Below are 21,841 nucleotides of genomic sequence, written 5' to 3'. Positions count from 1 at the left end.
ACTGCCGTCATCTGAATGTAATTTGACAGAAAAACTTGCCGTCAATTTCCAGTGAAACTTTCAGTCAACTTAACGTCATTGGGAATTGACACGGAGGCGTGGCTTAAAAAACATGTCGGACGATAGTTTACACTTTTGAATGCGTAACCTATGTGATGTAGGGTAAATAAATAAAATATTATTAAATTTCATAGATATATTTTATATTATCTTGGACGGGTAAAAACCGAAAAAAAATATACATGATTCCGAACTAATTTTATTTGTCGGCTATTTAATTAAATGTTGAATAAACCGCAAAAAAAGTAATAAATATGAGATATCGTAGTTCCCGCGCTTGGTATACAAACGTCTCATGTGAAAGAAAACCCCATAAAATTAATGTAAAAATTAAAAAAATTGCAGAATAATAAAAACATTATTATAATTAATATTTATTTACTTGAAAAAAACAAAAATAATATTTTCAGTTTTTAAGTTTTAGGTTAAACTTTACAAACGTATCTGGCAATATACAATCGGTTTTTTAAAAATGTAAGGAACAAACTTTTATTTGAGGAGTGACTTTCTTTATTTTTAATAGCTTCTGCCACGTTTTTAATTTATCAACTTTTTTCAAATTATAAAAAAAATTTTCTAATAACACCGAATGACCACTAGCCTCCGAAAACTTATAGAAAACTGCGTTTAAATTTTTATTTGCTTTACTCCGACAATTTCTTACTGCACAAAATACTCAATTTTTTGACTTTTTACGCTGTCTAAATATTCAACTTTGATTTTAATTTTTATTTCTTAATAATTTGTTGTATAAAATTTATTTAAGATGTTAACAGCATGCATTTACTGTGTATTTACTTGACTGTTGTAAGCTTTCGTTAATTTGATTTATTACTACCAGACCGCGTGACCCAGTTTGTCAGTTGCCAATACAATTTGACGTAAATTTACAACTCGAATTAGAATGCAACTTCACTTCAAAAGTGGTATACAAATTATCGTCAAAAACGAAAAAACCCAAAGTTGATTGACATTTGACGAAAAATTTAAGGAAACTTTTATTAGGTTTTTTTTATTTTCTAGTAAAAAAAAGTTACCTCTAAATTGAGGAAAAATTAACCGCAAACTTCTCGTTCCAACTTTTGCTGTCAAATTGTTGGCGAATGAGGGCAGCAAATTTCGGTAATTTCAATTATCAAATTATTGTCTATTTCAAGCTAAAGTCAAGGTTAGCGATAATGAGAGTGTCCAAACGGTTCACATTTAGCATCCCATAATGAGTTATTGCAAATTTTTTTTTTGCAATCGTTTGATGGTTGTTTGATGGTTTATGATAGTTTAATTTTATTTTTTGATGGTTATTAGTTTATTTATAAAATAAAAATTAAAAATTGACCTACTTTTTTCTTTTATTTAGCATCCCATTTTCAAAATATGCCAGTTTTTTTTTTATTATTATTCGATTTAACATCGTTTGATGGTGAATGATGGATAATTAGTTATACTTATATATGGATAATTTAGAGTAATTTTAGAGTAAATGATAAAAAAATTTGTACTCGGGTTATCAGTCCGTATTGCCACACTCTAAATATAATTGCTTAGCAAGTTCTGTAGAAAAGCATCAACAGCTAACTTAACGACAAGTTTCTGGTAAGCCTCGATTGGATAATACTTGCGTGCAAATTGGTGCAAATTTACTGCAGTCATCTGAATGTAATTTGACAGAAGAACTTGACGTCAATTTGAAGTGAAACTTTCGACCAATTTAACGTCATTCTCTAACAGTAACACTTGTAGTCAAATTTTGAACTCAAGTTACAGACAATTTACTGTCAACTTAAAGGTAACTGCTTGCTCTCCAACACTTTCCTTTAAGTTTACTTCAGAAAACGGCTGTAGCTTAAATTTAACTTACGGTTAAGATGGCTATCAGGGTACTTATAACCGATATGATTTTTTTCTATCGCAATTGTTTGTTGGTTTATTTAAATTGTTTGGCGGACACTTGTTTATTTATCTGTATGAACCTGGCGCCTAAAAATCAGTTATAAACAATCGGATATAATCAAATCGTTTCTTTTGAATAGAAGACCGCCAATTTACCGTAAAAAATTGAGACAAGCCTGCGGTATTTCACCGTATAGTAAAGTATTGCTCTATAAAAACTGTAAAAATAAAAAAGTATACGGTGCTTACGGCAAAAATGTTTGACGAAAAATTCAAGGAAACTTTTGTAAAGTAAACTTTTGCCAAGTAATCTGTGCTATTAGGGTATTTATGTTTTTTTTCAATTACTCAATTAACATCAATAATTAAGTATAATCGATTATTTATCATTCACCATCAAACAATTTTACATCGAATTGTATTAAAAAAAAAGGCATACTTGAAAAATGGGGTGCTGAAAAAAAATAAAAATTAGATCAATTTTTATTTTTTATTTTATAAATAAACAAATAATCATCAAACCATAATATTAGACTATCATACACCATCAAACAACCATCAAACGATTGCAAAAAAAAAAATTTGCAATTACTCATTATGGGATGCTAAATGTGAGGTACCGAGTGTCCAACAGAAATTGACGGACATTTGCCATCAAATTGAAGAGACATCTGCTCAGCAAGCCTAAAATTCAATTTGTCCAAAATCTACTGCCGTGATTGGACAGTAAAATGAAAGCAAACTAACTCAGCAACACTGCGTATGTATACCTATACATACATACATATTCATGATACATGTTTATATGTCGAGTAGTGTGATGGCATTTGTGACTTGTGACAATAAGATCTGTCCAAGTAATCTAAAGTGGTCAATAAAATAATACAATTCAATTAATAAAAAACTGTGACGCATATAAAGTATAAATAAATCCTAGCTATTCATTTAGATTAATAACAAATGTGAAATAAAAAAAATTGTTCAAGTTGCCGGACTATTGAAGAACACCAATGTTCTCAACGTATTATTTTACGCCGTTACATCGCTGAACATGATGGAATTTGTTTTCTTTTTTTTTTTTATTATTGTAGTATTACACTAAATCATCAATAACTGTGAAAATAATGGATAATATTTAACAAAGAAATAATTATTAAATATTCTTTCGATAGAATGAATGGTAATAAAGAGCCAACTGACGAGAAAAAAAGTGGTAAATTATTTAGTGATATAAAACTAACTGATAACAAAATTGATTTATCAGAAACAAAAAAAAAACATTCGATACAGCAAGAACACAAATTTACTTCAAATTCTCAACTAAGTAATTATCGAGTACAACCCTATCCGTTTACATTTATCTCAGCTGTAAGGCAAAAATTAGCTTTAGCTGTCCAACATGACAATGATGATATAAAAAAAAAATTACCACAAGATTTGGTGGGCAATAAAATCGAAAAAATGGATTTTATCAAGCCACTAAAAATACCTAAAATAACCCCTAAAATATCCGATTATTTTTCTTCGTCTCGTGAAAATACAACTCTCCGAAAAAATTTATCACCAATTCAATCAGTGATACAACAATCCGAGGAAATTATTTTGCATAAAGAGAGTGATAGAATTTCTAGAAGCTCAGATCGTGTGAGTAGAAAATTAGATTTTTTATCGTCTCAAGAATTATTAAATGATGGTATAAATGTGAAAACGCCAGATGTTTCATCGCAGTCATTTTCACGAAAAAAGTTAGAACACTCACGTGATAATTCTCGTGAAAAAGAAAATCGTAGCAAACGGATTAAAAAAGATGATTTAAATTTATCAAGAGAAGGCGATTCATCTATCGAAAGTATAAAACGAATAAGAAACTCAAAACATGTTTCACGCCGAGATATAAAAGATTTACTAACAAATTCTTCAATAAAAAGTAGCCGGCATGCAACCCATTTAATAAAAGATAATGATCCAATAAAAAAAACGAAAGCAAAAAATTTTGGGTTATCTAATAAAAAAGATGATGAAAAAAAAATACGCTCAGCAAGTTTACATTCAGCAAAATTATCAAGAGATAAATCTCTCGAAGCGCAAAGAAAAACAACAAGCAGTGAATCGATATGTGATCGCAATTATAAACTTCATGATTATATTACCGTTAGAGAAGGTTCAAGATCTTCAATTATTGATACAAATCATAAATATAATAGTAATGATTGTCAAAGTCAAAGTTCAAATGGTTTATCTCAAATTGTCGATCAACAAAAATATCACATTGCATTAGATAGTAAACAATTGAAGCATCAATTGAATCCAAAAGAATCATATAAGAAGAATTCAGAAAAAACAAAATTGTCAACAAATAAAATCCATCATCGATCAAGTGGAATGTCAGCTCATGATTCTCGTTCAGATGACAACGAATTAATTACTAAATCAGATAGCATATATACAGAATTATCATCTCAGCAACTGAAAAATAAAGATGATAAAATAATTCCAATTAATATTCCCAGTCCATCACAAAATTTAACATCATTTGGTGAATTAAACAGTATTAATGTAAATAAAAAAATTGATACGTCTCAGTCCTCGGATGACTTATTTTTGGATTCACATAAAATATCATTTAGAGATCATAATTATTCTCCACAAGAAGAGTTTTGTAATTTAGTAACACCTAATTTAAATTTAGTTTCTCGGCCTAAAAGAAAAAAAGATTTACGTTGTAAATCATTACTAAAGGATGATTTAATTCAAGGATCCATGAAACAAAAATCTCATCCATCGAATGATAAACAAGAAGACATGCCTTTATTACATCCAACTGCACTGCACATGCAATTTCAAGCAGAATTACATTTATTTGATTCGTACAATGAATCTATTAGACAAGTTATAGATGTTGAAAATTCACTATACAATGTAAAACAAGATCAAGCAAGAGAAAAATTACAAATGCAACAGTTAATGGCTGATACTAATAAACATAACTTGATTTCAGCAAAAGTTCATCAAGTTAACAGTAATGATTTGATATCTAAAGAAAACATTGACGTAGAAGATGATAAAGTGAGTGTTAAAGTTGCAGAAGTACAAACTCAAACAGCAAATGATATTGCCACTCAAACGGATACATTATTTACACGTGATAATAATGAGTCACGGTTATTATATCCTGAAATAACATATACAACAGAATCTTCAATAAATACACCTAAAATGTCATTAAAAACAATTGAATTTGAAGATTTTAATCAATTAGATGATATGTCTCTGCCTAGAAAAATGAGAACAATGTCAGAGATAAGTTTACACGAAACAACATCATCGATAAAAACTGAAACAGGCACGGAAATAAATATATCAACTCGCGATGTAACTTGTTCATTTAACAAAGATATTGATTTAGAAATGGCCCAATTAATTAAAGATGAAAAACAAATGTATGATAAAATTGAAATGTTATTTAAATCCCGTGAAAAAACTTTACATGATCGTACTAGAAAATTAGTTAAATTAGAAGAACAAAAACGTGCACTAAGAGATACGGGACAAGACAGTCGAATTAGTTCAGTAAAAAAAAAACAACGAGCTTTATTATTAAAATTACAGCAAGAAAAAGATGAAATGAATCGATTGAAAGAACTACATAAATTAGCAAGTCAAGAACGTAAAGTTATGTTACAAAAACAAAGGAATATGTTTAATCCACAAATGTCAACGAAAAATTTTTTAACTAAGCTAAAACGTAGCGCAGATAGTCAGTCGCCGAGAAGATTATCAGGTCCCATGAAAGGATATGATATAAGAAGTAATAGTTCTATTAGTTCATTAATAGACTCAGATAAATCGCAAATAGATCGATCACAATTAGATGAAAAAATAATTATTTCTGATGTAAGTATAAATGATAAAACAACTGAAAAATCTTTACAAGGATTAGAAACTTTAATGTCTCAAAAAATTATTGACTTGAAAAATGATAAATATAAAAAATTTTTTGAAGAATCCAGTAATTCATCGCACTTAGAAATTTCATCACCTCAAAAGTGTCATCAAATGAGAACACGTAAATTTGAAGAAAAAATGCCAAAAAGTGATTTATTATGTTTAAAAGGATATCATGTAGAACTTGGATCAAAATTACAACGGGCACATCAAAACAGTAATAATAATAACAATAATAATAATATATTTGTTAATAAAACTTTAGATATCTCGTCGGATATTAAAACTGAGTCTGATACATTAGTTGACGAGTTATCAAAAAAATCTAAATTGAAAGATAGAAATGATATAATTGGTGATAATAATCATGATATAACTAAAAATTTAAAGAAAATTGATAAACCAATGATTATTGAACGAGATTCATTGAAAAAATCTCAATATAATCAGGAATCTAAAGTAAATAGTAAACGTAAAAATCCAAAAAATTTAAAAAGTAAATCTCCGGCCAATGTATTGACGGAAAATTTATTACAATCAAAGTTAAATTTACATACTACTGATGATATTGTTAAGTATAAACGTTCAAAAGTTGACAAAGAATTATTGCAGCCAGATGATGAGTATCAACAGCCAATACTTGATGGAACAAATTTAAATGACAGTCAAAATTCATTTCAAGCACTTGTTAAACATTCTCAAGCTGTCAAAGAAAAAAATAATAAGCTTTTACGTGATATTGCCAATGAACGTGGAACTGCAGAAAATATATCAACACACCATATGATTGGAAATGGTTTAATTGATTATAACACTACTAATATCAATATGAAAGATGGAGATATACAAAATCTTGGAAACATATCGACTAGATCACAAGTTAGCACTTTTACTATTTCACGTCACAGTTCTGGAGATAGCGAAAAGAGTTACTCAAGATCAGTCGTAATTAGATCACAACAAGATCATCAGTTCAAAACATCCAAAAAGTTAGAGCAGTAAGTAAAGCAGTTATTTTTAATACTAAAATTATTCATTTATGTTTTTTTTCCTATTCTAATTAAATTTTATTGATTTAGTTAAAAAAAATTAATTAACTCTTTTCTGTATTTTGATGTCAGTATATTCTAAAAATAAACCGTGAAATGCAGTGTATCCATGATAGCTTGAAGCTTTTGTAAAAATAGATTTTCAGTGGTTTTCGTATCATGTTTAAAATTAAAATTTATCAGTGCATTAAATCATTTTAAAATGCCAATTTATAAATATAAATCAAATAATAATTCTGTTCTTATTTTACACATAATGTTAAATGCATTTTTTTTTCATATTTGAAAAAAAAAATAAGAAAAAAAAATTCAACTTTTTTTTTTTTTCTTTAAACTTTGCAATTTTTTTAATTAGTGAATTATATTTGTTCGAAAAAATATTACAGAGTCTTACATGCACGAGAAGCTGCTCTTAACACCCGTCGCAATTGTGTTGAAGATTGGATTGCCTGGCATGCAAAGCTTAAAGCAGAAGAAAATCGCGTTGCTCGTATGGAGGAAGCTGCTTTAAAACTTGTCACTGCAACCACTAATGCTTTTTCTTGCAATGGTAAGTTCGATACACTAAATAATTTTAAAGACATATCGTAGAAAATGACACACTTATTCAAAATATTAATTTTTTTATTTATTTCTATTTAACTATAAATAACTATATCTATTTTTAATGTTTTATATACTTCTCTTTTAAGATACAACCATATCTTCAGATACGAGTGAGGTAGAGGGTAGAGTTGAATTACTTGCTGAACAACTTGCAGAAAGACACGCAGAAATGGCCAAACTTAAGAAGGAAGCTCGAAGACAAGCTAAACAAAGATTAAAAACTCTTGAGGCAAATTTACTTAATCAAATAACTGTAAGTGATTGAATATGTTGTGAAATTTATTTGAGAAGCTATTCAGCTCCACAAATTGAAAAAAACATCAGTTTAGTTGATTTAATTTCGTTATCCATTTAATTTTAACGAAAGTTTTTAAAGTATATGGGTAATTCCGTTCTAACTGTGATTTTTTTTATTAAAAATTTTCAGATTTTGAAGTTGAACTTTTTTAATTTTTTTATGCACATTATTTCTCTATTTTAATGTAAAAATAAAAATCTGAGAAGATTTTACTAGAACTTGAAAGCGTCAAGAACGAGAAACAAATTTCAAATTTTGCGTTCCATGGTACTGATATAAAATAAATTCGGTAGAAATTGTTTGAGAAAATTATTAAATTCACTTATAAATTCTGTTATAATACTTCTAAACTCTTTTTTTAATAATTATTTAACACATTTATGATCATTAATAACGATTAACTTTATAATTTATAGCAACTATAATTTAATTTATAGAATTTACTAACAAATAAATTAATTAATTAAATTAATAAACATTAAATAAATTAATTGTCACTTGTATCAGGTAGCTTTCTAGTACGAAACATTGGTGCCATCTGTATTAAAAAAAATTACAATTAATGATCAAAATAATTTTACAATTAATTGTAATAACTATATACTATTTTTATTATTATTTTACATGGTACTGACAGTTTCATTTTAAATAACAACTGTAATTATTTGGTTATGTATTTGATAATATCCATTTACTATAAAGTTTAGGCTGGTATTAAGTACAAGAATTTAATATTTTGTTCAAAAAAAAATTAATAGTTAATGAAGTTTATCAATACCACGGTATCGACAAGACAATTTATGACATACCTTTTTCAAAATTAAGTTCTAACATGACACGAACTTTTGGCACTTTTTCATCAACTCAGTGTTTGTAAATATTACTCAGGTGACGTACTTTCAAGATGGTTCACTAGACGTTTCATAAATCTCAAGGAACATGGCGTTCGAATCACATAAATTCAAATTCAAAAATTAAAATTTAAAGACAAAAGTTATTGAACCGGAATTCAATGTTAATACATTAAACAGAAAGTGTGTCAATTTTTCTCAGTTGGATCATAAACATTAGAATTTATGAAGTGATTAGTTTAAGTCATTTATTGCGACAAAAGAAATTAACAATTTACTGGTAAATTATAGAAATGGACATGACACGGTACTGACATTCAAGTGATATGTTGTAAGTTTTCTCTGAGTGGCAAGTTATATAATAGAGAAATAATGTTGAAATATGTTCATCACTATCCAATTAACACAAAAATTTCATTAATTGATTATTAATGACCTGTGAGAGCAAATAATACAGGGCGTTGAATATCACAATTTGAACGGAATCACCCATAAACTTTTTAATTTCATAATTGAATTCAATATTTAAAAAAATTATAGTCTTAGTTTCAAGAAAAGAAAAACCTTAATAATAGTACAGTAGAAGGAAATATATTAAAAGTTTGAAAAGATTATATAGAGTTAAATTTTTATTACAAATTATGAAAATTTAATTATCTTCATTACTCATTATCAATAGATGAAAATTTCCTTAAAGCAATCAAAAATTACTTTAATTCTTATAGTTGAACGGTTTCTTTTACTTTTACAATACCGTTGATTTAAAGTTAGCTTCGTTAATCATCAATATTTAAAAAAAATTTTTTTTTCATGTCAATTTAGAAGTACGATATGACGATCAATGAAATGCGGAAAAAATTAGAACATAAACGAAATTCAATAAAAGAAAGTGGTAAACTAGCTATTGAAGCGAAATCAATAGCTGATTTAAAAGTACCTGAGATACCCATAAAACGTATTCAAGAAATTTATAAAAAAAATGAATCATTGCGTTCACATTTAGAATCTGACAAAAATCATGACAATACAGTTTATCAATCAACAAGTTCATTTGTAAATAAAAATAATGATCAACATCATATAAGTCATAGTATTCAATCAGTTTTAGAAAAAGCAATAACTCCAAGTGCATCAAAAAAAATTAGCGAACCGTTGAATAGCAAAAAAGTAGACAAAAGTGAAATCAGCTCAAAACAATTTTCGAACATATTAATATCGTCCAATGCGACTGAACAAAAATCAGTTGATTCTAAGGCTGATGGAAATTCCACAAAATCCAATATTTCAACATCAATTCATTCAAAAATAAGTACCAATGCAAGGTGCAATAAAATTTCATCAAACCAATTGTCAGATAAAGAAATAAATGAAAATAGTCCAAGTATATTTTCAAATAAAATTAACTTATTACATCTTAATAATGATAATCTAACTGAAGATATAAGTACACTAGAAAATGATCTCAAGACATTATCTGAATTGGTATCACGCTTCAGTAAAAAATCAGATAAAAAATTACGATCAGTATATAATCAACCTGATAGTGAACTAAGTACATTAAAAGATATTACTGAAGATTTATCTAAATCCGAAGTTGTTGAAGAAACAATTCAGAGTAAATCAAAATCATCAGAAAATATAATTGATGAGTTACAAATACAAGATCAATCATCTAGCATGAAAACACAAGTTGAAACTATTCCTGATGATGCATCTACAGTATTACCAAGTAAATCATTAGAATCAAAATTATCCGATGAAATTGATTTTGAAGCTAAGAGCAAAGAAATTCTCAATGTCATTGAAAAATCAATTATTTCAGAACATTCTAAATTGTCAGCAAGTAATTTTGAAATTACTGGTGCTGCATTGGAACAAAGTATGTTAAATTTACATAAAAATAACGAAGCTCTTTCTTCAGACTTCAACTCATTAGAGGGTGACATTAAATCAATATCAGAAATCATATCAAAAATGAATTGTAGTCAAAATTTAAGTACTATTGCTGATAATTTAACATCTTCTCATACTTCGGACGATTCTTTTTCCCCTCAACCAGTTAACGTACCCAGTTTAGATTTGAACAAGTTAGATCAGGATACTCAAATAACTATTGAAGAAATTGATAGTAATATAAGTAATTCAATGGAAAATCAAGATGATAAATTTTCGCAACAAGAGCTCGATTATTCAACAGAAACTGTAGAACAATTGAGTGATAAAATAATTGAAAATAATGAAAGTATTGATGAAGAACAAATAAATTTTGGTAACAATGATAGTAAAATAATCAAAGAGATTAAGGATAATGAAAATATATTAGAAAATATTAACGATTGTAATAAAAATACAGAAGATAAAACATGCACTTCTTCGGGTTTAGAATCCAAAGATTATTGTCAATCTCCATTAAATACTTCTAGAAAAGAAAAAAGTGATAAAGATGATGAACCTTCTGAAGGGCGTAATCACGATTGGACAAGTTATTCGTTAGAAGCAGTTTCGCGAGATTTTGACGATCATGAATTATCTCAATTGGATGAAAATTCTGAAAAACACAATGATCTGAATGAACACACAATGAATTCATATCAAAAAGATTCAGCAAATGATACGGATATTGAAGAGTCATTATTTATTCCAACTGGAGAATCAACCAATATACATGAACTCCATGCTCAACTAAAAGAAATGACGATTAATGTGCTGCAAGGAGAAAATAAAATTCATACTGATGAATTGAGTGATATTTTAAATATTATCGCACGTGATCAAACACCAGAATTATCAAAGCCACTTGATACTCCAAATGAAATGAACTCGAGCAATGAAACACAAGACGGTCCTTTAAATAATAATGAATTAAATATGACAACTGACTATGAACCTGTTTTACAAAAAATAACTGAATCTTTACAAAGTCTTGAAAAAAATATTGAAAAACATGCTCGTAATAAAGAATTAGGTAACGCTTATTGTGCTGGTGATAAGGTTGAAAATCTTAGTGAGAAAATAGAAAAAATAGATTCAAAAATTGAATTAAATGAATATCTTGATAAAGCTTTAGACTCATTACATGAAGATGATGGAGAACATGATGATAAAAATAGACTAAATGAAGATACTGAAAAGTTTACGACAGAGTTACAAAATTCAAATAAATTACGAATGGAAAAATTCAAAAAATTCATTTCGCATACGACACAAGTAAAAGATCCTGATTATGAAGATATTTCTGAAGAAAGTCTTGAAGTATCAGAAATTTTAGATAAATCAGAGAACCTAAAATCTCAATCACAAAAATCACACAAAATGCTAGAAAAATATGAAGCAGTACATCAACCAGATAATGTACTACGGATACTTGATGAAATATCACAAAAATCTTTATTGAAAATCACAACTGAATCTTTGAATCAAAAACCTTTGAATTTTATGATTCAATCGTCTGAAGATTATTTAGATATCAATTCTATTGAAAATTTTAAATCTACAGACAATACTGGAGTTGTTATAGAAGAAATTGATGATGTTGAAAATAATGTAGAAATTAATTCGGAAAAATATAGCGAAAATGATAAAGATTCGAGTAAGAAAGATGATACATCTGCGGAAAGTAGTGAAGATGCTGATGTTGCTGAAACACCTAGAGGAATTTCTGAAATTGATATGGATTCAACTAGAGATCAAGATGAATCGCGTTTAGATATTGAAATATTAAATGATAGTTTATTAGCTAATAATGAAAGTAACAGTAAATGTTCAAAAGATTCAAAAGTTGAATTTAAATCTGATGGTGTACATACGACTTCAGAAAAAGACATTGAAGTAATGATTGACAAGCTACGAGGTAATATTTATTTGATTAATATTTTCTTATTTTTTTTTTTAAATATTCATTTTTTAATTAAAAAAAAAACACTTCAATTCTTACAGCTTCGTTAAATCAACCAGGATTGGAAGTTGTAGATTTGAATGCAAGACTTCTACGAATCGAACAATTACAAATAGAACTACAGGTAAAAATATTAAATATTTCTATATTATTGCAAATTTAACATTAGGGTGATTCATTTCCAGTGGTTTTTTTACACTCACCAAGCAAAAGATTGTTGTCTATGTTGAACAAAAAAAACACACACACACACACACACACACACACACACACGCCACTCAGTATTATTCTGAAAATAGTCAGAATAACTTCCTAGGACCTCGAAACGTCGACATCTGATGAAAACTCGATTTTCGAAAATCTGACCGAAACCAATAACTTCCCTTTTTTGAAAATTTGTAATTTCCTTAGTAGGAAGTTAACAATTTTTTTTACATGCGATTGAAATGGGAAAAAGAATATTCGTTGAGCTCGTCGTGGGATTGAGATTTTGAGCTGCTCTTATAGGATTTTTTTCTTACTTGAAACCAACTTTTAAAATCAAAAGAAAATATTCTTTTTTTTTTTTTTGAAACACCCTTGTGTATATTCATAAATCATCGCAAAGTGTTCGTTGTAAGACTTGAAAAATATAATTTCTTTATTGAATCACATTTGAAACTTATAACGAGATAACTAACCACAAAAATAAATACATGGAAAAGTGAGGAAACTTTTGATCTAAATAAAACCGAAAATAAGACAAATGACATAACGAGACTGTTTATAACATGACTTCATAGTACAATAATAAAATAGTAAAATCTAAATAAATAAATAATAATGCTTATTTTAAATGGCTTTACTAATTAAAAATCGTAAATATTATTTTATGAAAATGCTATTATAAAAGAGCAAGTTGATCAGTATTAACTGAAATAATTAATATTAAAAATTTTTTTATAGATAAAACAATTGGAAGCAGAAGAAGTGTCCTATTACATTAGAGAAATTCCAAATAAACCTCCACCGCCTTACACGCCACCCAGCATAGGAAGTTTATCATCACCGGAATCATCACCAACATTATCACACGCAATTATACCAACAAATATTGATGAGTTAACAGCCTTTACTGAGAAAGCAACAGTCATTATATACGATGCCAAACAATCGGGAAAAGATATAATGGCGTTAGAAGCACCACCGGAAATAAATGAGTTACATAATGACAATAATAAAGTAGTGAAAAAAGATCGTAAAATATATAATACATTTTTATTTGATCTTTGTAAAGAAACAATAGCTGAACTTTATCAACTAGACTATGAAAAACCCGGTCCAAGTTGGATCAAACCAAATGTTAAAACAAAACCAGTTATTAAAATTCCTAAAACAATTGATGAATTAAATGATTATGTTAATAAAGAAGTAGCTACGTTATTTGGTTTTAAAACAAAGTTACAACGCGAAAATATGGTAATGCGATGGAGTAGAAAACGACGAGATAGAGTTGATGAATTATTAGCTAGAGAAGCTCAAGCTGAAGAAGATGAGTGGACGAAATTTCATCATGACGAATTAGCTGTGAAAAATGAACTTACTGTAGCGATACTTGGTACGTTAATTTTAGAAACAACTAATGTTGTAAAAACTGTTTACGCTAAAAAACGACGAATAATGTTTTAATTTCATTGCTCGGTTGATGTATTAAAGATAAATTACTTTTATCTATTGTTTTTCACTCTTTCTTTAAGACTTTATTAAGTCATGCTCAAGTACTCATAATTATTAAGTATCAATATCAGCAGCGAAAATTTTTAAACCTAAGACTGACTATTTCGGGGCCATTCTTTTATCGGAATTAAGCTACAATTTTTTCTTAATCTTCTTACTGCAAAAAAAAATAATTGTTTTAGATCAAATTTTTTACTTATGTACCTGTAATATTTTGTGTATTTTCGTCTTAATTTTTATTGTTTAATTTTATTACGTTTAATGCTATAGACTAGATATTTAATCAACAAATTTGTGTTCTGTTATGATCAAAAGAGTCAAAAAATGACTTTAATTATTCATTAAACTATTTATCATAATATTATTAATTATAACTATTGTTAATACTTTGTCCATACGTTATATAAATAATAAATATTGAGATTAATACGAAGAATTTAAATTAAACAATAAGTAGTGTAGTTATTAAGAAATGCACTTTTAATTAACTAGTGATAAATTATACTTTAATTCTAAAAATATTATTTTGTAATATATTTTATAATAAATTATCATACCAATCAATAAAGTTGATAAATCATAAAGACAAAAGAAACTATGTTGGTTACGAAACAATTAATTACAGTCGAAGTCCATTAAGTCGGATTCCGTTAACACGGAACTACTCTTCAATCTTGACCCGTTGTTACCTGTTAAAATAAAAATAAAAAAACATACGGTGCTTACGGTAAAATGCAGTAAATTACCGTAGTTTGGATCTTCTAGGGCACTACGATCTACGCCGGCGCTATACGCTCAAGGAGCTTGAAAACATTGTAAGTACATTTTCGATCTCGAAAAGACTTTTGAATACAATTGTTTTGTTACGTCCTGGAGTCGTGTCAGCTTGAGATCTGCTGGCGCGAATTATTCGAATTAGACGTGACTGTAGATCTTCGGTTACATGGGTAGTTCTCGAAAGTTCGAAATAACTTGGTCGTAAATTAAAGAATAAATATATCTGATTTATTCATATAAAATAGGATAGTCAGAGAATTTAGTTGGAAATACATTTGAGTTTTACAATTACTATTTGACAAATAACTTCGAGTCAATGGAATAATATAATTAAATTAAACCGGGAGTTTACTTGCGTTTAATAAACTGCACTGTTATAATTTCTGGTTGATGTGAGAGAGTCTAAGCGAGGGATGCATTGGGCATCGGCTTTTTATATCATTACGCGAGCCAACACTCTAGAGAAAAGTGGGATAAGGTATTAGGTCCTTATTCCCAAAAGTGGGAGTTTGTTATCATCGTTCGACGCTGATGCAGTTGTGCCAGCAGTCGGACGATGTTTCTCTTAGTTTCCAGATATTTCCGGAAAAAACTAGTTTCCATTTTTTTATTCTTTTGATGTTCGTTATTTGTCGTACAATCGCTCTTATCTATTCTTATTCATCGACATTCTTTTAGAGAAATCTTCAGCGATGAATAAGTATTCTAATGCATTAAAAATATCTATTTGACTATTTTTAGATGTATGCCTATTAATATACACTTACAGAAAATATATTATTATTAATGATACAATTATTTAAATATATCGATTTGATAGGTCTCAGGTCGGTCTCATTGTTTTTTTTTTTTTTTTTTTTTTTTTTTTTTTATTAAGGAAAAATATAAAATACATAGGTGGCGTTTGGGAACTCCCAATGCAGCCAAACACAAATTAATACTCTTAATTATACCATGAAGAATAGATAACAGGAGACCGAACGTAATGTTAAATGAGTGTCCATAAATTGGTGTAACTATTTTTCAACACTAGGCAGCGCTTCTATTAGTAGTGTACTGAATTCAAACGTTGGCGCCAGATCACAGATCGATTAGATTAACTGTTAGAGAAATAAAATTTCCAATAAATGGAAAATGTCATCGATGAATTAGATATAATTATATAATTGAAATAATTATAAATTATTTCAAATAATTATAAAACACTATTTAATAACGAATAATAATCTATCAGAGCAGTTGTACCTTTTTCCTTTAGCACTGAAATATCAAACAGTACTATTTTTGTTGCATGTGCACAGTAAACGTAAATTTTGTACTTGATTTTCTCTTCAACAAATGAAAATTAATTAAGAAATAAAAAAATAGATTGCTACATTATAGAGTATGGCATTAAGCTTCCACCTAAGTATTACATCAAAATCGAAGCTCTATCACTTACGAAATTCAAAACACACAAATTATACAATCGGTAATAAATAAGTAATTGATCAAATAAAACATTTATTTAAAGTATCAGAGAAAATTACTCATTACAGTAAAATTATAATCTCTCATATTTCATAAGAATAAGCTGAATATACTTAAAAATAATGATAAATCAAAACTTATTACTTTTATTTCATTTAAAGTACATCGGTTTTAAATTTTACTACAGAGAAATTAGTAACGAAAATGAAAAAAATCATTATTGTTTGTATTATTTAATTTGCAACGAAACTTAAATTATTCACACAGAGTGAAGTCACATATAAAGACCGAAATTTTTATTTTAACATTTTAGAACAATTACAAATTTATGAATAAAATCAATAAAAAGAGTAAAAAATTAATTGAGCTAGAGTAATTTGGCATTTTTTCTATTTTTTTTGGTTTTCATTTTTTTATCACAATTTCTGTTATTAAAGGATTTAGCCAAAAAGTGTCCACGCATAATCGAAAAATTATTAATAATGGTCCTAGTAAATTTTTTTTTATGTTCATCACATCCTACTAAAGCAGGAATTTCTGATTTTGAAAGATCATTAGCAATTTGATACATAATATCAATAGTAATGGTCTTAGTACCGACAGTGGTTAGTACTATTCGCTCTAAATGTTCTATGACAGCAAATAGATTCTCACTAGGATAAATCAAGTAGCCATCACTCATAATTTTGATATATTTATCACGCTCACATGGGTTATTCGATTGCATACATTGAACACAATCAAAACATTTGGAGAATCTGTTCATTTTTCTAGCTATATATCCAGCAATATAAGAAATTACATACTCGCTGCTATAAGCTACGTCATAATCGTGTTGCAATCGAGGATCTGGTAAATGTTCATGTTCAATTTCCTTTTTTTTGGCATCTTTTTCTGTTTCTCCATCGTTATTATCATCATCATCATCATCATCATCGTCATCATCAGTGAATAAGTGATCATAATTCATAGGGCAATCATTATCAGTCATGCTATCAATGTCTCTTGAGCTTCCAACTTCATTTCCAGCAGCGCATATCTTGTCAGAGCAACCATTTTCAATTATTTCGTCAATTTTTTGCAACCAATCTTTTTTAGGAGCAACAGCAGCAGCTAAAGATTCTTTTGTTTGGATTAATGACTCAAGTAGTTCACCAGCGGTAACATTAGAACTTTTAGGTGGAGTTGCCAACGAATAAGAACAAAGTAAGCGCAATACTTGTCCGAATAGAATGGGGTCTGGATGGTCATTACTGCCACACGCACTACGGATTATCCCAAAAAACTTCTATAAAATAAATGTCATTATTAAAAACTCGATACATTTATTTAAAAGAAAATTAGTATTATAATTTTTATATATCCCTCTAACATATCTTGCGTCACACGAGCTGTCATTAAATAACTGTAACAGCACTTGTCATGTAGAAAATCTAATAGTTCTAAAGTCGACTGTAATGAGATTAAAAGTCCTGACAAATTACTGGCGGTAATTGCAAAAAAAAAAAATTATCGGAATTCATATTATCGAAATCATTTGTTATTTGACTTTTTCTTTTCTTTTGTTTTTCAATTTTGACTTTTAATTTCTGTTTTTCTTTTTCTTTTGTTGCTTTTGACTGCCATGTACGTAAATAATTTATAAACTCAACGATTGTCGACAAAATTAAAAAAATAATATCAATTACTCAATAATTATGTTTATGTATTATGAAATTAGCAAAAAAACTTATTCACATATTAACTTCACGGTTTTAATTATTAGTTAATTGTTATTCCAGTATTTATCAAATTATAAAATTTAGTTTTTTTTATTTGAATTAATTTATTTTGATAAATCACACTTTATTCAAAAGAAAGAAATTTTTAACTTCCTGCTAAGAAAATTATCAGGCGGTTTTCAGATTTTTTTTACGAGAAATATCTATCACATAAATTTAGATAAATTAATGTTGAATATAACATTAAATTTTCTTAAAGTTTAATTATTAAACCACTGAAAAAAAGAATCGCTAGCTGCTAGCAATTGTTTTCTATAGTATCTATCGATTAAAAATCGATGGCTGCAAGCGATCATTTTGCTAGCCACCAGCGATATTTTCGCTAACAATTAGCAATTTAAAATCGCTAGCTTGAAGCCATTTTATTCGCTAAAAGCGTGCATGGGGAACTTTTAAATCGATGTAAGTTTTATTCCACACCATGATCGTTGCTAGCAAAAAAATTGCTAGTCGGCAGCGATTTTTTTGTTAGCAGTCAGCGATTATTTTTTTCAATGAGAGTAAATATATACTTTTTTCGACAAATTCTCATCATCAGGTCTCAAAGCATCCACGGGTGTCCTAGACGTCATTGCTTTAATCAGATTCCCGATTTTTGTGATGAAAGCAATAGTTGCGTAGCTATCTTCCAGCTCCGGGCAATTCGGTTCATTTTTAAGCGTCTCCATAGCTGCTCGAACTTTTTTAGAAAATAACTAAATTCAAAAAATATTTTTATAAATATAAAACTCTACTTTTAGCAGCATAACAAAATTAACTTGAGCGTAACCTTCAATCATACGGATTATTTTAAAATTAAGAACTTTTACCTCGATAGCAAGAGGTACATTCATTTTTGCGAAGCCTTGTGGATTGACATTATGCATCGATAAATTGTGAGCCATCCTCAAATTAAGATTCAAATGTCCTTCGTATTTTAATAGTGCAATCCAATGATTTTTCTTAACTATACCATCTGGAGTCTACAATAAAAATATATACGTTTTTTAGTTATAACATTCCAGTAAAATGATTTTTGTTAAATAAGTAGCTATCCAACCCAAAATTGTAATTTTTCCAAAATTTTATTTCGAAGACATTTCAATAAATGTGGAAAATCGGAAATAAACCAAAGCCGACGTCCAAAATCATATGGATGCTCACAACTACATTGACCATCAGATATTCCGAATAATTTCCACGCACCACGATTCCATTGGGCTCCGTCACAAATAATTGCATCAACATAATAACCAGCTTTTTCGAGTAATATCACACACTCATTAATCAATTTGTGCAGAATATCACCAGTCACGGCATTTTTGCTAAAAAATTGCCCGACGACTTGGACCCAGTCACCTTGAAATGGTTGGAACATAAATACTAGTGCATGGTCAGCTGGGGTGCTTTTAAGATGATCTGGAGTATAATCTCCTAAATTTACAAAGCCATCTAATTTCAGTGTTTTGCGATTTAATGCAATTCCTTCACTCAAACCGATTTCATCGAGCAACAAAGATCCTGAGAAAGCAATGTTAGGTTAATACATGACAAATCCAAACATTGTAGCAATTTAAGCACCCATTTATTGCAAATTTTGATACGCAATATTTAAATGAGGAGAGGTTTCTACCGTTTACTAACTCATAAGTGATATAAATTTAGTGTAAGTTTACAAGCTTTTAAATCAAAATTTACATCATATAAAAGTTAGTTTAAGCTTTAGTATGAAGAAGAAAATATTAATCAATAAATATTTTCGAATTATAAGAGAAACATCAGCACGAGAAAGTATGCATTGATTAAGTAAAGCACAAGAAAGTAAAGAAGAGGAGACGTGTGATACTTTAGGAAATATTGTTTTTTAATGGTAAACTCCTATTTTGTTTATAAAATGATTACGAAGCAATTATCAAACTGTGGTTACTAATACTTAAAACGATATGGTGAAGATATTTGTTAGATACAATCCCGCATGAGTTTTGTGTAATGTGATGGCTATAATACCCCGTTTTTGATACTCTTCCATACGTGAACCTTTAAGTCTTAATGTGTCGAAGACGGCTTTAGGGAAACCGAAAGCGCTATCTAGTTTTTGAATATACCGATTCAAAGTGTCTTTACAAGGAAGCGGAAGAATTTCTTTTTTTCGAATCTGATCATATAATGCACTGCCTTTAATTCGCATTGAGACATTCATATACCCACTCAGTCGAATATCGGCGCTGTTTTGCATTAGTCGCTTTCGCCGCATTGAGACAAGTACGTACAGCTTCTTGCTGTAGAGGTGGTAAATCCGAAATTTTTTTTAATAATGTTGTTTCTTCTAAAGCGGCACAATCGTCTTTCATTTTCAAAAGATTACTCTTTAAAGTTTCATTCTAAATTAATAAAAGTCAAGTATCTTAACAACCGAACATTAACGAATTATAAAACTTGAATAATGCTCAAATTTTTATCAATAACAATGTTATTATAAAATATTAATGGTAAAAAAAAATAGCGAACATGATCGAGTTTAACTAAAAAAGCTGAAATATGCTACTTATTTTCCGATTGACATTAAAATTAATTTATATTTGCGACAATATTTTGAATTTGAAATCGACATTTCTGATAGATATTGAATCTTCTATGTGAACTTTTTACGAAATGGTTACCAATAACATGTATAATGAAGTTGCAGTGTTGTGTATTTTGTTTAAGAAAAACATTAGATAGAAGTGTATAAAAAACTTAAAATACTTAAAATACAACGACAATTAAAGAATTAAGTGATGAAGTGAGACACAAAAGATTGTAATGAAAGAAAAATTATTATTATTAAAATTTTTTGATATAAATTGATGTAGATATTATAGCAATATCAAATTTAGATGTTAAATAACTTAAAATTATTCATACAAATTTCTTAAGACTCTGAAGTTTTTAATTATGATTTACAAAAAACAATTAAGCCAAAAGTAATTATCAATAGAAGATTCTAACGCCTGCGAAATCAATAGTAATAAAATTTTGGTTCCAAGATGTTGTCAGATTAAAAAAATATCTATTTCTTGGAAATTAACACTTAAACATAATATTAATGAGACAAATAAAAAATATTGGTATACCTTTTCACTGAGACGTCTTATTTTTTTTTTTCTCTAAAACCAATTCAATCTTTTTACTATTATATAATCCTTTAAAATCTTTACTTTGTTTATTATTCCGATTTTGTATATTTTGTCTTGCTTGTCGACAAGCAATGCATCGGTATAGTGGCATTTTCTTCTTATATTCATCTGATGACAGAATACCTTTACAACCAGATGAAACTCTTAAAAATTAAAGAATATTTTATTTAATGGCTTTAATACTAGGCTGTATTTCATAATGAATCAATTAAATTAAAATTTCTTAAATAATAAATAAGATTACTTGTTTTCATTATATCCAGTGCCACTGCAAAAATAATAAGTTGCAGCTTTATTTAAAAGGCCTCAAACAGTATCGACTTGTCGAATGTCTTCAGATAAATTGAT

The 21,841-nt window shown here is 28.2% G+C and overlaps 1 protein-coding gene across 1 annotated transcript; it reads left to right on the top strand.

Moving 5' to 3' along the window:
- The first annotated feature begins 2,734 nt into the window (after nucleotides 1–2,734).
- On the top strand, nucleotides 2,735–14,781 carry LOC103569188 (centrosome-associated protein 350). The gene is made up of 6 exons (XM_053739827.1): nucleotides 2,735–6,893; nucleotides 7,331–7,494; nucleotides 7,637–7,803; nucleotides 9,522–12,549; nucleotides 12,636–12,718; nucleotides 13,540–14,781. The coding sequence occupies exons 1-6, from the start codon at nucleotides 3,124–3,126 to the stop codon at nucleotides 14,260–14,262; spliced, it is 7,935 nt and encodes a 2,644-aa protein (XP_053595802.1). The 5' UTR covers nucleotides 2,735–3,123; the 3' UTR covers nucleotides 14,263–14,781.
- Nucleotides 14,782–21,841: the final 7,060 nt, after the last annotated feature.

This window comes from Microplitis demolitor, chromosome 6 (assembly GCF_026212275.2).
Source record: "Microplitis demolitor isolate Queensland-Clemson2020A chromosome 6, iyMicDemo2.1a, whole genome shotgun sequence".
Classification (NCBI taxonomy): Eukaryota; Metazoa; Arthropoda; class Insecta; order Hymenoptera; family Braconidae; genus Microplitis; species Microplitis demolitor.
This window is presented reverse-complemented; position numbering and strand designations above follow the sequence as displayed.

Coding starts and splice junctions, on each gene's coding strand:
- LOC103569188 (XM_053739827.1), top strand. CDS start 3,124: ATGAATGGTAATAAAGAGCCAACTGACGAGAAAAAAAGTGGTAAATTA. Junction 12,550..12,635: donor AATGATTGACAAGCTACGAG/GTAATATTTATT, acceptor CAATTCTTACAG/CTTCGTTAAATCAACCAGGA. Junction 12,719..13,539: donor AATTACAAATAGAACTACAG/GTAAAAATATTA, acceptor ATTTTTTTATAG/ATAAAACAATTGGAAGCAGA.